Raw genomic sequence first — 17,173 nt, 5'->3', positions numbered from 1 at the left:
CTTAATAATAAAATATTATTAAAAGAAGGATAAGACAAATTAAGAGTGGATTAAGTGCTTTTTTAGTTAATTGGCCACCTTCTTAGCACTCAAATTTTGATCTTCCATATTATTTTTAAAATTTCATACTTTATGTTTCAAAAAAATAATCATACTTTATGCACTAACAATTTTAAAAATACTTATATAATCAGATTAATTATAAAATTACAAATACTTTTTTATAATAACTATTAGTTACTAAATTTTTGGTGTAAACACTAATTGATAATTTGCTATTATATATTAAAATCCACTAGTAATATTTAATAAAAGCTTTATGTAGATAATATATACAAATTAAATATATATATATTTTTTATAGGAGGCTCATTATGTTCCACATTTTTGTCGAGAGTTTTTTTCTTCTAATTTGACGTATAACTTTTTCCACCAATACCATATACTTTTATCAAATATAGATATAATATTATACGAGTCGTGAATAAGTGGAATTGAATTAAATTTGATTAAAACAGATCGAATTAACATATGTATACACATTGTTTAATCATGTCTATGGTTTATGGGAGAAGTAAACGAATACTTATTTTCTATATCACTATTTAATTAGTGTGTGTGTTTTTACGTGTATATTCACTTCGAACAATTTCAGACATATAGCGTGTGAAATTAGTTTAGAAAAAAATTTAATATCATATATTTTATATGATCGATTGGTCGAAGTTTGGAAATATATACTAATTTTGTCAAAGTTTGATTGAAGTTCAGTCATTTTTATCTCTTTATCTATTTTTGCTTCAATTATTTATGTCTTACTTCATGCATATATACAACTGATATACACATCATATACAATAATATATATGGACATACACAAATATACAACGCCATTCATCATCTAATAATAGGTACATCCATATCCATATTGTATTAATTCTTAATTATATAGTATAGTCATTCCTTCACCAAATATGAATTCGATGTCATATATTTACTGTTATTAAATTTAAAATTCTAAATTCGTCTCTCTCGATACTGAAATGTAGAAGTTGGTCCAGACCATGAGCTAGCTAGTAGCTATAATTAATTAATTTGTAATAAAAACTTTAGAAAGTATTCTTTATGTAAAAGGTACGATAAGAAACTTAGCATATTTGTAAGATATAAAACGTAACGTAATTATGATTATAATAATATTTGACTCTCCAAATTTAAAAGATATCACACAAAGATGTCAAGTTTCCAAATAAATTGTCATGAGGATTAGTAGGCGTAATAACATTTTAGAGAATTAGAGTTGGATTAATTAGCATAAAGATATTCTTAACATGATGTGATGTTTATTTTAAATCAGCATCGTACAATTTTTCATGAAGGTCTCATACGTTTAAGAGTGTCTCTATATACCCCTTACGTTTGATTTTCAAATCTTATCGATGTAGATTTTATTTACACATCCAACAATCTTTCCTTTGAATTAATTAAGTTTCATGCGGCCTCTAACAATGATCTACAAGTCTCTCCTTAAAATGAGTTCTATGTGACATATTACCGTTTACCATAATCTAAGAGACAATCAATTTTCTAGATATAATTATGATTAGTCACCATAAGCGGATCTATTGAAACCCTGGTTTAACTTCTATAGTGTTGTGCATCTCCTGGCTAGCTAGAGAGTAGAAAATACTTTTAAGGAAAATAGTTTATGATCTAGAAAATCAATTACTTCGATAATCAATGTTAAATTCGACCCAACACTCAAATCGAACACTTCTTCAAAGATCAATTTGAGACCTGACCATGACACTGATCCAAGACCTGGCCCTGACCTCCAACCTAAGACACGACATTCGAACTGGGGTCTGACCTAAATCCTAATATCTGAATCAGGACACAATCCCAATGATCGATCAAGGATCCGGCCCAATACTTGACCCGAACTCCTGACTTTTGGCATATATAGTAAAGATAATAAATCGAGTTTTATGTGATCATTTTGTCATCTCTATACACTTCTCATAAAATTATTACCTCAAATACTATATAATTTGGCTAAGTCAATCAATTCATTTTGAACAAGCCTACTTTATTTTCTCCGAAAAAGCTCAAGTTATTCGAGATATCCCTACGTCTATCTAATATGTAACTTCTCATTATGTTCCAACTACCCTATATGAGGTTTTGTTCACATAACCTCCAAATATAAAGTTTAAAATTCCTCCCTAATAACATCTTTAAAGTGCCTTTCCCTTTCTAACCATGACTTAATAATAATTAAAAAAAGTACTATACATTTTGGTATAATATATTGGGATATTCTAAGGGTGATAGCCCATAAAACTATTGATGATTTTTGAAAAGAGAAAAATGTAAAATGTTTAAATTTATTTATTTTATTATTTTATGAGAGCTTGGAATGACATACAGCTGGTTTTGTCCCCTTTTAGAAGTTTGTTGTTTCCATTAGTCACCCATTATAGCTACCATTGTCCACACAATACAATAATTTTCTTACTTTTTTAATTTACATCCAATTGTATGTCCACATTTTATTTCATCATTAAATAAATGGAGGAATTGAAAACAGTTTTTCCAGGATTTTATAATTTGTTAAAAAAAGGTTATGAATAAATTTTGACAAGTGTTGCAAGCAATAATGAAATACTCCTAACATAATTTTAAAATTTTACCAAGTTCAAAGGTATTTGGGTCTTTGCTTAGGTCCAACTTCCACTTCACTTTTAATTTTATATCAGAACCGTCCACAAGGTATCTTTTACCTCCCATCAAGTAAAAATATCCAGTAACTCTACCCTCGAAAACTAGGATGGTTAGAAAAAAATCACCTTGTATTTTTATCTCCGTTGGACTTTGAACCATGAAAAAGAATCATTCAATTTGCATTAACATCAAATGCAACAGCAGTAGAACATTATTAACAAAAAAAAAAACTTTGCATTTACACTCCATAGATCTTCAAATTTTTCATAGATCAACAGTATATCCAACTGTTCATACATATAAACTGTAGATATGTAATCTGGAGATTTCAAGATTGTGTTTTCAGGAAGATCAACAGTTCAACTAAAAGGAAAGTTCCATTACTATCATCATCCCGCATTAACTACTTTCTATCTACCGGTAAGTTGGTTGGAAATGAAGGTTGACCATAGCAATAGTCCAAAGAACTCACCATGATCAACAACTCGAACAATGAGATTACACATACTGCTTTGGCATGCTTCAAAAGTATGTCAGCCAGCAAGTGGATTAGCATGAATGGTCACCCGGTTGAGCCTGATCTCGGCAAGGGGTTTATCACCTGGTCCTGTTGGAGTCTGCAAAATTTAGAAAAGAAGTGACTTAGGTGATAGCCAACCAAATGACACTACTTGTAAGGGTCTAATAGAGCAACATATATACTGAAAACAGAATATCTCTGTATGTTTTATAAGTAATAATGCTGAATAAGATCCGAGAATCACCAATGAATATAACTGCTAGAAAACGGTAGATTACTCTGCATGCAAAAATGAGTGAGCATCAGTCTGGGCGTACCTTTTCCATGAGATCAAGAACCTCAAATCCATGTATCACTTTCCCGAAGATGGTGTACAATCCATTGAGATGTGGTTGCTTGGCATATGTAATGAAAAACTGACTCCCATTGGTATTAGGGCCACTGTTGGCCATTGCCAACATCCCTCTTGCATTGTGCTGAATGGAATACAAAACACACGGGATTCAGAAAAATTAAAAAGAAGCAGTTGCTGACAGTTTAGAGTGAATAAAGACAAATCCAACACGCTAGACATAATGCATCATCGACATAGTGTAGTGCACATATAATCAAGATCCATATTGACTAGTTTGGCATCAATTTAATCAAAGCAAGAAACCCCCAAGAAGCAGTCAAGGTGCCAAACAATTGAAAACAAGAATAAGGGAAATAAGAAATCAGAACGTTCTTTCTTTTTAGAAATAAGAAATTTTATTAAGGGCATCATGTGGATGCAAAGAAATAACAAAAAGTGATGAATACAAATAGCTCCAATGCAAGTGAGCCAAATTATTCTAGGAGCTAACCAAAAAAAAATGCTCAGGGGAATTTACTGGGGAGAGGTAACTACAGAGTAACAGAAGGCATCTAACCTTCAGCGCATGATTTGTGAAACCACAGAATATCATTAATCAGACACCAAAGTTCTTATTAAATTTTTAACAACAGAGGATCATCATTAAATTACCATGAAACATGCACACATTGCACTTGCAAAGCTAAACAAACTCTTATTAAAGGTGTAATAGAGGCTACAGCCCATATTACAGAATCTCCTAGGTCTACAGGATCACCAATAACAATGTTCTATATCAAGAACAGGTCAAACTTGATACTGTATAAGGATGATTTAGGAAGTTGCTGAATATATTGGACAAATATCCATAAGAACAAATGTTGCAACAAGTACCTTGAGAGACTCCCTTATCTCGTCATTGAACTTTTTTCCCCAAATACTTGTCCCACCTTTCCCAGTACCAGTTGGATCACCACCTTGGATCATGAAACCCTTTATGTTTCTATGGAATATGGTCCCATCATAATAATCACTTGAGCATAACGCCAAGAAATTCTGCAACCAAAGGGGACTTAACATTACTACCAATGATATCTCAACCGTCCAATTAAAAAAAACACCAAATATTACTAGTTTCACCACTCAACCTAATTAAAAAATGACTGCTTCCAGATGAAAATGGAACAAAGTATAAACCAAAAAGAAAAAATGATTCTGCAAGCAATCATGGCTTTAAGGGAGTAAGTAAAATATCATGATACGAGAGGACTTTCAAGTTTCAAGGAGAGAAATAAGTCTATTTATACCATGAAGATTATGCTTTTTAGGTTATGAAATAATGTTTACCGCTTCATAAGTCCCTCTATGTACCCAAGCATATGGATAAGGAATTGGACATAGTACTTCATGCACTTCGTTGCATGGGATTGAACATAGGTATTATACAATGGTACACATCATACGTAAGAAATTTGAACTACAGTTTTATGTACATGAATGTAGCATAGGCCTATGGATTAGGAATTAGAAATACTGAATCAGACTCTAGGTACCGGGTAGTATGTAAATGAATATAAGTGATGTGCAACGGTAAATATATTAGATCTCAACAAAGTCATACCGACATCCTCGCTGTTGAGACAGAAACATTAATGTGAGAAAACCCGGTAATAGATTGATCATGGAGATATCCTTCTCAAAAAATGATGGATTATTTCAGAAATATTTAATTCTTGTAACTTTCTGCTATAATAGTGACATTAAAAAAATTTGAAAAGCCAATCATGCTAGATAGATCCATATGCAGAATATACAGCATCCAATAAGAGCAAACAAATTTCTCTGTGCCTGCACGGCTGTGGTGTGTATCACAGAATATATCAATCAAGTAAGCATATGCTGAGGGCAACTGATCTAGGCCTGACAAAGAAGTAATCATCATTAGTTGCCTATGTTCTGTCATGATTTGTTTCAACTAACTACTAATAAAAAATGTTGTTTCAATTAGTTGAGGTAAGCAAGTTCAGAAATGTAGTTATGATGTTTGTCATTTAATGCTTATGGCATTTTCTCAATTGTAACCTCTCATGTTGAAGATATTATGATCTGTTAATTTGATTTGTGAGTTCACAATCATGGTCTATTTCTATTTTTTATAGACTGATGGAAGGAATCACTTCTCTTTGTCTTGCGATGAAAAGTTATAGACATACAAGAAGAAATGGTTTAGGATAGGGGTACCTTGGCTAAGGACCTAGGTCACCTTAGCAACTGTTTGGGGTTAAGCAGCCAGAAGGAATAAATAGGTATGCACTTGAAATTCATATTGGACTAACCTCAAGGCAATGATAAGGCTAATTTGGCACAAACTCATACTTCAAGTTGTTACACCTACTGTTTCTGAAAGCCAAGGGTTTGTCTCTTAAACAGATGAATCAATGTGAAGCAATGGGTTATCACCTCATTGATGAAGTGATAAGTTTAGAGGCGTGTGCGCTTCAAATAATGACAAGTTTTTGAAGGAGGATTGATGCAGCAACAACTGTTTAGCCCATCTTGGTCCATTAAACGTAGAATATAAGTAAGAGAGACTTATGGTCGAACTGGAAGACATTTGGGCTATATATGTCTTGTCAAAAGGAAAATTTGATTAATAAGTTTAACATTTAAGCATGAAGAAGTTCAGCAGGAGAGAAAATGGAAGAACAGTACAGGCATTAAACAAAATATCCAGATGAGTGGTAAATCCTTCCTTAAAAATGAATCCAGACAGCATAAATGAATGTCCATGGATTCATAATATAAAGATCTTATAAGGTCAACCCTGAGTCCCTGACTGCGTTAAACCTTTCAGATCCCCAAAAGTCAATGCCAACAGAAAAACCTTTGAATTTCTATAATAGGGAGGAATAAATGGCTTTGGGATGTTAGATGGATAATAATGATATCTGGAGGAAGCTGATTATTGCTATATATTGTGAGAAGAATGAATGTAGCCACTATAGATCAATGCTTCAGGGAGACTCTGTAAGGTAAAGATACATTTTGTCTCGGGTAAAAGCTGTTATAGTATACTGTTGAAAAAGATAGGTCATAGGGATAATATTTGGCCTAGGAAGATAATTTGGAAAACAAAAGCTCCAATTATCGTTAGCTTGTTCAGGATGGACTGCAATCTGGCGAGTATGTCTAACTCAAAACTATTTACAGCAGAGGGGGTTTTCTTTGTGCAGTAGATGCTACTTATGCTAAGAACACCTGGAAACTACCGCATTTTATTTGTGTCAGGAGCTTATTATGATGCTGGACATCTCAAAGGGTACCCAAAGAGTGAAGCAGATATGGAAGATCACCCCACTGTGCATCTTCTGGACCTCATAGCTGGACAGAAACAAAGCACGAAGGCCATAGAATTCACATCTCTAGAGACGAAATAAATGTTTGTATGATCTGTTTTATTGGTGTAAAAGCAATTTATTAGTTGGTCAAGACCAATACATGGATTTTATAGAGTTGTTAGGAAGAATAGAGTAGCAACTTGTCTATTTGGTCATCGTATGAGTCATGTTATGTTTTATACCAGCTAGGTAAACTTCCAACAAAATTTTACCTTATAAAAATAATAGTGAGGAAATAATGTAAGAATTATTATCAGATGGATGCAACAAATGATTCCTCATTGCTAAATATCCAACACATATAATGAAGGGGAAGAAGCCCATGTGTCTGGAGCTATGCCACTGAAGAATCATTAACATTTGGGGATTACAAAAAATTATGAATTCACGGTGAGTAACTAGAGAATACCTAGGGCAGGAGACAACTCTCTCAAAGAAATTAGGCAAATGTCCCCCTAACTTCAAAGGACAGGATGCCTACTCACAAACATATCAAAGTGACCAGGCTCGGACTACTTTTTACCAAACATACACATTCACTCAAAGTCCTAAGACCATGTATGAGAAGGGGTGAAGCCCGCACAAGAACAAATAAGTTGGTGACTTAATGATAGGGGAGCAGGGGACCAAAGCCCCCTGTGGAAGGTACAAAACTCTTTCTACTAGAGCAAGCACGGGAAATAAAACTATTATCAAACGCGTTGATCAAAGGATTTTACCTCTGCTGGACCTAAGCTGTTAAGTGGGAACCATAAAAGGTTAAGGCAAAAACTACCACCCACTAATACATTCCACCAAATTGGAAGAAGAACAAAACTATCAATCTGCAAACAAAGTTCTTAACTTTTTGCAACCAATTTCAGGCAAACATAGAAGCAAACAGCTAATGAACCCCCACCCCGCCCCACCCCTCCAGCCAGAGCTAGAGTGCTGCAAGAGGGTTCAAATCACCTTCCTCAAAATATTACATGTATACACTGTCAAAATCATTTTTTATATATAATAGATTTTGAACCACCTTGAATTCTTGTTATATTTAGAATCCCCTTAGTGCAAATACTGTTTCTGCCACTCCCGCAAACGCCAAAACAACCACAATAACATACCCAGTAAAGTCCCTCGAGTGAGTTCTAGGAGGGTAAAGAACCACCCAAGAATTGTTAATGTCTTCCAGAATTAGATTAATTAGTCAAACTCCAAGTCTACAATAGCCAGATTCTTTGAAACCCTTCTTGGAGAAAAAAGTGAAAGACAAGAATTCAACTTTAGCTTGCTTACAACAAAATTAATATCATAAAAATCCAAACTTTAAAAGAAAATTAAGAACCTCTGCTGTTCTTGGCACTTCATCACAGAAAAGACAAGAATTCAACTTTAGCTTACTTATAACAAAATTAATATCATAAAAATCCAAACTTTTTAAAAGAAAATTAAGAACCTCTGCTGTTCTTGGCACTTCATCACAGAAGATTTCGCACTTGATATCACCTAGATTTGTATGCAGTGTCACTGACTGCAAAAACACCAAACATTTGCTAAATTTAGTGATTCCAATTTCAATTTCAATAACAACAATAAAACACAAAAAATATCACAAAAACACGAAAAACTCACCATATTTTTGCTGCTTCTGTATTCAGATTACTGGAGCTGTTCTCTGCTTAATAGAAAAAGAAGCAAAATTTGACCCGACCCGTTTTCCCAATTAGTCTTTCGGGTTTTCTCTTTTTCCCTTTCACCCAATCCTATATAAAAACCCTAATAACCTAAAACAGTGTTAAAAGAAAAAAAAAACACTAACGATAGCGATATATGTGAATCGATTCTATTTCTATCACTGAAATTGTCAGATATATATTGAAAACTCCGCAATTTGCAGAGTATAATTATGTTTGAGATGATGAAATCGATTTTATAGGAAGAGGAGCTAAGAAGAGACAAAGAGAAATCGGAGAATTATTTTCAACAAGAAAATATAAGTATTTCGTATGTAAAACGTCCGAAGCGAAATGCTCCATAGTACTTAATAGATTTATAATCTTAAATATTATATTTTGTGAAAATTTCTATGCATGTAGATTTGAATATCTTTAGTTTTTGTATTAAGGTTGTATTTTTTGTTCGTGTTGTCTAATTTAATACTATTAATTAATAGGTATTTTCTATTTTAATCGTATGATCAAAATATCTAATACTAAGTGAGATAACATAAGGATAAAAATAAAAATATTGTGTTAATACTGAGACTAAAAATATAGTAACTATTATTTGTAATTAGTGAACTTCTTTTAGTTTCTATATATGTGTGATTGTTGTTTTATTTGCTGAGAAAACTTTTATTAAGTAAATGAGTCTTTGATTATTGATAAGATTTTGATTTAATATAAAAAAAAAAATTAAACTCTTGTGATCTTAAAATTAGCAATAATCTTCGAATGTCAATTTGTACATAAAATTTAAGCATATTTTCTTTAAAATATTTTCAAATTCCCCAAAAGTAACTTTAGACTATGTTTTGATTTTTATTTCTTTTGTTCACAAAACTTAAGCATGTTCATATTTGAAAAACTCAAATTTAATCAAATTTCAAGTGATGAAGCATTGGTTAGTCGATAGCTCAAAATTAATCTGTATAAAATTACGTAATAGCATACTCAATAACGCTATATTTGCTCGTCTCCTTTAAATTAAATGATTAGACGGAAGCTCGATGCAAGCTTTAATCATTAATCATGTGATCTTAAATATTAGACGGAGTATTGAAATGCCCTTATTTGTATCCTAAATCACAAAATTGCCACTAAAATAACTCCCTTTTAACTGCCATAACGGAACAGACTCTATCAGCTAAAAACTTGAAAAATGAATCAGTCAATCCCCGTTTTTTCCTTGCATGTAATTATAACCTTATCCATACCCTTTTTCGTCTTTTCACTCCGAACAAGAGTACCACACCTTCCCGACCCATGCAACCGGCCGCCGGCGGATCTCCGATCGCTCCAAACCGATCAAACGACGGTACTAATCAACGGCTACTCCGAACACCGGATTCCACTTCTCCACTCAATCGCCACCACTTACGCAGCCGCATCCTCCGTAGCCGCAGTCATCATCCTCTGGAGCAATCCTTCAACTCCGTCACGAATCCTCTCAGATCTCTCCCAAAACCTCTCCCTCTCCGCCGCCAGCGCAACACCTATCACCATCCACCGTCAACCTTCCTCCAGCCTCAACCTCCGTTTCCATCCTCACACATCAATCACCACCCGATCCGTCCTCATCTGCGATGACGACATCGAACCGGACACAAACTCAATAAACTTCGCTTTCAACATCTGGAAATCCAACCCAGATCGGTTAATCGGATTCTTCGTCAGATCTCACAACTACGACATAACCCATAAATCCTGGATCTACACAATGGAAACCCAGAAATACTCAATCATGTTAACAAAATTCATGATATTAAACTTCAATTACCTCTACCAATACACATGCAACAAAGAATACTCAAAACTGAAACTCATAGTAGATGAAAAGAACAACTGTGAAGACATATTGATGAACTTTGTGATAGCTGAGCAAGTGAAGAAGGGTCCGATAATGGTGGGTGCGAAGAAAGTAAGGGATTGGGGAGACGCGAGGAATGAAGGTGAAGGTATGAAGGAAAGAGAAGTGGGTTTGAGTAGTAGAAAAGGAGAGCATAGAAAGAGAAGAGGAGAGTGTATTGGTGAGTTTCATAGATTATTGGAGAAGATGCCATTGAAGTATAGCTATGGAAAAGTGATGGAAGCCATTGGAGAACAAGGTTTATGTGAAAAAGGTGGTAAGTTGGTGTATTGTGATAAACAAATTTTTTAAATGAAATTATGACAATTTTCCTAAAAAAAATTTCTTCCAATAATATATAATTCTTAAAAAAGAAAATTTAGGAGAAATGTTACATAATAATTATTTTAAAAAGATATTAATAATAACAAAAATAATGTGATAATATAAAGTACAAGAAATAATAGAAATCGAAATAACAAATATTAGAATAGTATAAATGCCGTTAGTATGAAAGAAAAAATAAATATGGTACTATCTACTTATATGTTACGTTAGTCGCATCTATCGATAAATACTTTATCTGTGCGATAATCAAATGAATATTAGTCACATCTATCGATAAACACTTTATCTGCGCGATAATCAAATGAATATTATATTGAGGAAGAATCTGTTTAGTTTAATATGTGTCATATTTTGTCTAATTACATGTCCTCAAATAGAAGAGAAAAATGACTTAACCACTTTATTTGAACATCAATGTTTGGTTATAAAAATTTCAAATTTGGAAAACAAGTAACTTGTTTCAATGTCTAGTAAAGTGCTTTACACTCGAGACTTTTGATTATGAACGAAAAAGTAACTACGCTACCCAATCCTTGTTGATACTTCATATATTTTTGGATACATTATAATGACAAAAAGAATTTAGTCATTCAAAAGCAACACCATTTGGATACACATTTTCCCTTGTTATAAATAAATTTATGTAAGAAAGGAAATCGCATATAAAATCAATCCATTCTTAAATTACATATGTACTTGCTTTCGTTAGAGCACAAGTACCACTCGGAGATTGTGATAGAATGGATAGTATCTTTTTACCCATAATCAGATGTTTTCGGTTCATCCAAGACATAAAGACTATAACACTAGTATAAACACCAAGTAACACTGTCCATCAAGATTAGAACATATGAGAAAAAATCACCTACTGTTTTTGTCTCTGCTATAACTATAGCTGCATCAAGGTTTGGACTTGTTCTCTTCCTGTGCATAGAAGGATTCATAAGTTGCCACTCTGGTTTTTGATTCAGGTAGCTCCATTTCTTCACTGAATTCCATTGTCATTGTCAAGAAGTCCCCCTTGTGCAACACTTCCCATTCCTACAAAGGTCGATTTCCATAGGCCAGCAGAAAAAATTAAGGACTTGCTTTTACAAAACATTGGTTAAGAGGAAGCAACTTTGACTCTCTATAATTCTCTCCCGAGCACAGAACGGCGGAACCATGATAATCAAAATATAAAGAAATAAATACACAAAGAAGTCAAGGGGATTCAATATATAGTATGTATATACAATAAATTTGTTTAACCTATATATACAGGGTAATTTCCAACAAAGGGGCGTCAATTGACACCCCTTGGACTAGTGTGGCTCGCCATTGCTAGCACACACACATGCACATAATTTGGTATGAGGACTATGGGGGCCTAATATTGTTCTTACTCCCAATCCTCCTATTTACTGAAGTAAAACAACAACTGTGCCTCAACTCGAAGCAAGTTGGATTCAGCTATATGAATTCTCACTTCTCGATTATCTAAAGTAACATAAAAATAAAATCCCTCACTGAAGATACTACAGAAAATCAGCAATGAATTTACTCCAGTAGTCCAATTGATGGAGAAAACTATGAACATTTTCAAGCTCAAATGAAAACTCTGTTTATATTTCAAAAGATTGTGGAAGAATAGTACAGGCTTATTGGAAGATAGATGTTGAAACTCAAAGGTATAAAGCAACACAATGGAAACATGAGGCATGCTAGAGAACTGTTGTTATCCAGCAAGGGTAAAATGTACTTCTTTTTACTTGAATTCTGGGTGCACATAATCTAAAGAAGAAGAAAAAAGACTATACATCTGGGGTATGAAAAAGTTTATCTCTACTACACCACAAGAAATGGATCTAATTGTTAAATGTGAAGACAAGATATCAATTTAACTTGGAAAGGAGATAGTTTACGTCTTTACAAAGGAAAGTTTCTACCAGCACTTGTTTAAGTAATACTGTAACTGCACAGCTACCCATTAAATATATGAAAATAATTGTTCACATACACCATTCTCTTCAAACACGTAAGAACAGGGTTGAATGCTTTCTTATTTCTTCATTCTGCTCTCTAACAAAATAAACTATTCCCAATCATTTTAGGGTTGATTAGAACATGGTTAACAAAAAGTGCAGGCCAGCAACTTTTAACATATTTGCCACATTTCTTTTTTCTCAAAGTTGTTGGCACAATTAGTGGCTTGTCCACCGACCAACACAATGTACCACAAACAATATGTTTTAAGTTGATGGAGCTTGAAACCAAAGAACTAGAAATGTGTCATGTGTTATCTTCAAGAAAAATCAAATATTTAGTGTAAACCAACTGTACAAAAGGTGTCTTCTCCTCAACTATCTATCTACATATCTCACTCATTAACAGAGGGACCATCTCTAAAATTCCTAAAATTGTGATCCCTAACGCCATAACTTCTGCCATCGGATTTTGTAGCATATTTTCCCCTAGTTTCCTTTTTGGTTGATCCGATGAACCAGAGCCTCCTTGGGAGGTATCGGGAAGAATTTCGAATGGAATAATATCGACTCATGTACTCTTGCCATTACAAGGAAGCAAGTTCATTGAGTAGAGAAATGTAGAATGAGAAGACAAGCAAGAAAGAGGAACTTTTACCAAAATGGGTCAAAGAGCATAAAAAAGTAAGAGATTGCACATACCTAACAAGTCCTAAATTAAATATGATTATGTTGTATTGTTCCTACAGTAAACAAAGACTTTATATGTTGGTAACTTATGACACAGCCACAACAAAACTCTATTGGAACCACTTGGGGAAGGAATGGTAAGAGGCCAAGATTCCTGTGTATGAATTCATACATGGATCTTCCACAATTTTGTTCTAGATCTCACACTACCCTATTATACGCTGATGCAGAGACACGTTCAGTTCCTGCTCTACTCACAGGCAGAGATATGTAGATTATATTCTTGTAAATTTTTTACCAAATCCCACCACCTACTTTGGGCTTAAGATCAGGCAACCAAAAAAGTAAATATAACCCTTTGCAACATAATGCACTTTCTAAATGCAAGGTCCAATCAAAATGAAAAGAACCGAAGATGGGACAGGAAAAAGTATATCCCTTCTTCATATATTAGTACAACAAGCAATGAAGGGAGAGGCAGATATATAAGCTCACAAATTTACCTCAAAGTCCCATTCCAATGTAAATCTGGATCCCTCTTGTTAACCCAAACATATGTTTCAACCTGCAATGTCTTGGAACTGTCCTGCAAAGCGAAGACATAGTTCATAAAAACTTAACAATATTGCAAAAATGAAAATAAATTAAACTCACACTAAATTCATGCCACAATCAAACAAACAAACATGAGTTCTTCCAAATAAATCACTGTAGATTTTCGTAAAGGTGGGTGGGGGTGGGGGTGGGGGGGTCCTTCATGGTCATCATTAATTCATTACAAACCTGCCCTGGAAACCTTAATCTACAATGAGCTAGAATTTTCATTTTGTCAATCTGAAACTAAACTCTATACCTATGAGGAAACAATGGTATAAAAGCTGTAACAATCAAACAGAAAAGCATTATATAGGACTTGTGGGCGTAAATGCAAGTACTCTAGCAAGAGCAGAATTCACGATAGTGCTTAATGAACACAACTAATAAAACTTAATAACATGTTATTTTTTTTTAGTAATTTATCATTTGCCTCAATAAGTCCACATAACTAATTATCTCCATGAATAGTTCAGTAGATCCAACAAGTAGGAACATTTGAACTATCAAAAAGATCGACTCATGCACCATATCGTGCTTGAGAGTTGAGACATAAAAAAGAATACAAATAAATGCCACAATTTTTAAGAACTTTAGTGAATCAATACCATCAGGGAAACATCAACAGTCGTCCTTTCATACTCAACGTCCTCAAATGCATCCAGGATATTCAATTCAGGGACATTGATATCCAAAAGAACCTGCAATTTTGTAAGAACAAGCGTGTTTAGAAGATCTGCAGGAGGGATAGATCCAACATTTTCAGAAGGTCTCAATGACAGAGAATTGTATCAGTAATTTGTTCTCACATCTAGTAGTTAATAATAAAGTATATGTAATGTGCCTGGACCTCAATCCATCCTTCCGTTCACCATTGAAATCATCAAACTAGAGTACATATAAGCTATGTTATGACTTACTAAGAGCAATGGCTCAATGTTAAGCATGTAATGCTTGGTTATAAGGTTATCATCACACGTATGGAGAAAAATGATTAAAGGAAAAGTTTAGAACTAATGTTTGCAGCCACGATATTTGTAAAGGCTCTACGATAACAAAATAGGATGCTTCAAAAGACTTTCCTGTCAATGCTCTACAAAGAAAGATAAATACACAAAAAAACGTAAAAAGAAAACTCTACAACAAAAGAAAGTATTTAAAAGTTTAACAAACCTTCCCATTAACTCTTTTGTTCTCAACTGGTAGAATGGCAGGATACACACGCCCTTTGATGCTGAACCTATGACTGCACCAAAATAACAGAATCAGCGGCCACAGCTAGCAAAATACTAGAAAAAATATATCCCTTTATCACTTAGGGAAACAATGCACACAACAACTAAACACAACTTGGCATTGCACACACGCAAAACAGGAAAATAAATCCTTTCACCAAGCATTTAGGTAACAGATAAACACAACTTAAATGCATAAAGCCAAAACTAAAGCAAATCCAAATTACCAAACATCTTGTAAAGTTCCCATGTAGTCATATTGGTACACATAAGATCCGGTATTTGTCAGGAATTTTTATAATTATAATTTATAGAGAACTAAATTAAACAACTCCAAATGGAGCTAGATGAAGATTTAGGATTCAAGCAGTTGAGCTCGTCTAGTTTAGTCATTTTCATTCTTAGGTCTCATTAGTCATTTCCAAGCAAAATGAAAACAATGCTGATGGTAGCTCAATCTCATAGAAAACTAAACACGAGCAGAATCAGTTGCAAGAAATTTCATATAAACAGTTTCAAATTCACAAGACTCAAGTTAAAGTAGTCATTAGTAATGGCAGAGCTACAATAGATTTGACAGAACCTCGTAGCTTTGGCTCACACATTGTATTTATGTTGAGAAATTCACATTATATAACGAAAATGTAGTAAGCAAAAATAAATTGCAGTCCAAAACCCATAAATTTGAAATCTTAAACTAATTTAGCTTGTTGTTACCTATTGTATTGTATTGCATTGCTAGTTTAAAGAACAATATTTGTTTTGGTTATTACTTCATATCGTATCGTTAAATCTATCTTTAAAATACCATTTTATGTAAGAACCGATTTGGTGTGGTTGCATGTAACCTTATTTTCTTCTTCTCATTTTATCTTTGAATACTATCCAATAATCCTACTTTATCCTATAGACTACTACCTTTTCGTAACAGTTCCACCCCCATAGCTTAACCTTCAAATTGCTTCGTGTGTGGCATTATGTAACAATGGGAACTATACAACCTATTCAAATACTCTATTCATCAACATAATACATAACATTACAATATGTAACAATCAATTCAAAACTAGAAACACAACTTCCCAATACCTATTAGATTTCCAATTTGTCTGCTTAAATAAAATTGTGCCAATTCTCAATACCCATTAAATTAAAAAAAAAAACGCATTTATCCTAGTTTTCTACGTACAAATGGAACCAGAAATCGAAAATGTGAAACAAAATTGATGATTTAAATTAGAATAAAAAACTTACTAGTTGTGAAGGATCGCAGGATTAGAAGGAGGGACGCGTTTGAGAAGAGCACGAACAATGTCGTCAGCTAATAAGCTGCCATAGACGAACACATTGAAGACGGACTGAGAAGAAGATGCCATTAACAATTCCTCGAGAAGAAAAATTTTATTTAATAAAACTCACGACCACGATTTGGACCCGACCCATTTAGGGCTGGACTCTTGATCCCGTCTTTACTTCTGAGATTCGACTCTCGATTCTTGTTTGGGATTTGATTCTCTTTATCACTCTTAATGTGGATTAGATCGGTATTCTAAAATTAAACTTTTTATCACGATTTAACTTTATTATAAAAAATAGTTATGATAAGACTTTAATTAATATAATATATATATATTTGAAAGTTAATAAATTACACCATTAATTTAGAGTAAAAGATTTGTTATGATTTCTTATGTATTGAATAAAAAAAATAATTTTTTAAAAATTTCTTTTACATATAAATAAATATCTTTTATATATAAAAATAAATTAAAGATATATGCGTAAAGATATATAAGATCTCTGATAAAAGCTAGTAA

The 17,173-nt window shown here is 33.4% G+C and overlaps 2 protein-coding genes and 1 pseudogene across 2 annotated transcripts; 1 reads left to right on the top strand and 2 right to left on the bottom strand.

Annotated features, from left to right (window-relative positions):
* Positions 1-2,961: 2,961 nt before the first annotated feature.
* LOC101258772 (peptidyl-prolyl cis-trans isomerase CYP18-1) lies at positions 2,962-9,017 on the bottom strand. Its single transcript, XM_004244419.5, has 5 exons — positions 8,591-9,017; positions 8,415-8,489; positions 4,473-4,634; positions 3,562-3,720; positions 2,962-3,341 (listed from the first exon to the last, which is right to left on the bottom strand). Exons 1-5 carry the CDS (start codon positions 8,591-8,593, stop codon positions 3,258-3,260), a joined length of 483 nt encoding a protein of 160 aa, XP_004244467.1. The 5' UTR covers positions 8,594-9,017; the 3' UTR covers positions 2,962-3,257.
* Positions 9,018-9,731: 714 nt separating this feature from the next.
* Positions 9,732-10,964, top strand: LOC101258474 (glycosyltransferase family protein 64 C3). The gene has a single exon (XM_004244418.5). It carries the CDS (start codon positions 9,839-9,841, stop codon positions 10,835-10,837), a length of 999 nt encoding a protein of 332 aa, XP_004244466.2. The 5' UTR covers positions 9,732-9,838; the 3' UTR covers positions 10,838-10,964.
* Positions 10,965-11,511: 547 nt separating this feature from the next.
* On the bottom strand, positions 11,512-16,857 carry LOC101258172 (AIG2-like protein D; annotated as a pseudogene).
* Between the last annotated feature and the right edge of the window lie 316 nt (positions 16,858-17,173).

This window comes from Solanum lycopersicum, chromosome 8 (assembly GCF_036512215.1).
Source record: "Solanum lycopersicum chromosome 8, SLM_r2.1".
NCBI classification, from domain to species: Eukaryota; Viridiplantae; Streptophyta; class Magnoliopsida; order Solanales; family Solanaceae; genus Solanum; species Solanum lycopersicum.
This window is presented reverse-complemented; position numbering and strand designations above follow the sequence as displayed.

Excerpts from the sequence above, each read along its gene's own strand:
- LOC101258474 (XM_004244418.5), top strand. The coding sequence starts at position 9,839 with ATGAATCAGTCAATCCCCGTTTTTTCCTTGCATGTAATTATAACCTTA.
- LOC101258772 (XM_004244419.5), bottom strand. Across the intron at positions 4,635-8,414 it reads AAGTGCCAAGAACAGCAGAG|AATTTCTTGGCGTTATGCTC; the intron begins GTTCTTAATTTT and ends CTTTGGTTGCAG. Across the intron at positions 3,342-3,561 it reads TTCTTGATCTCATGGAAAAG|ACTCCAACAGGACCAGGTGA; the intron begins GTACGCCCAGAC and ends TAAATTTTGCAG.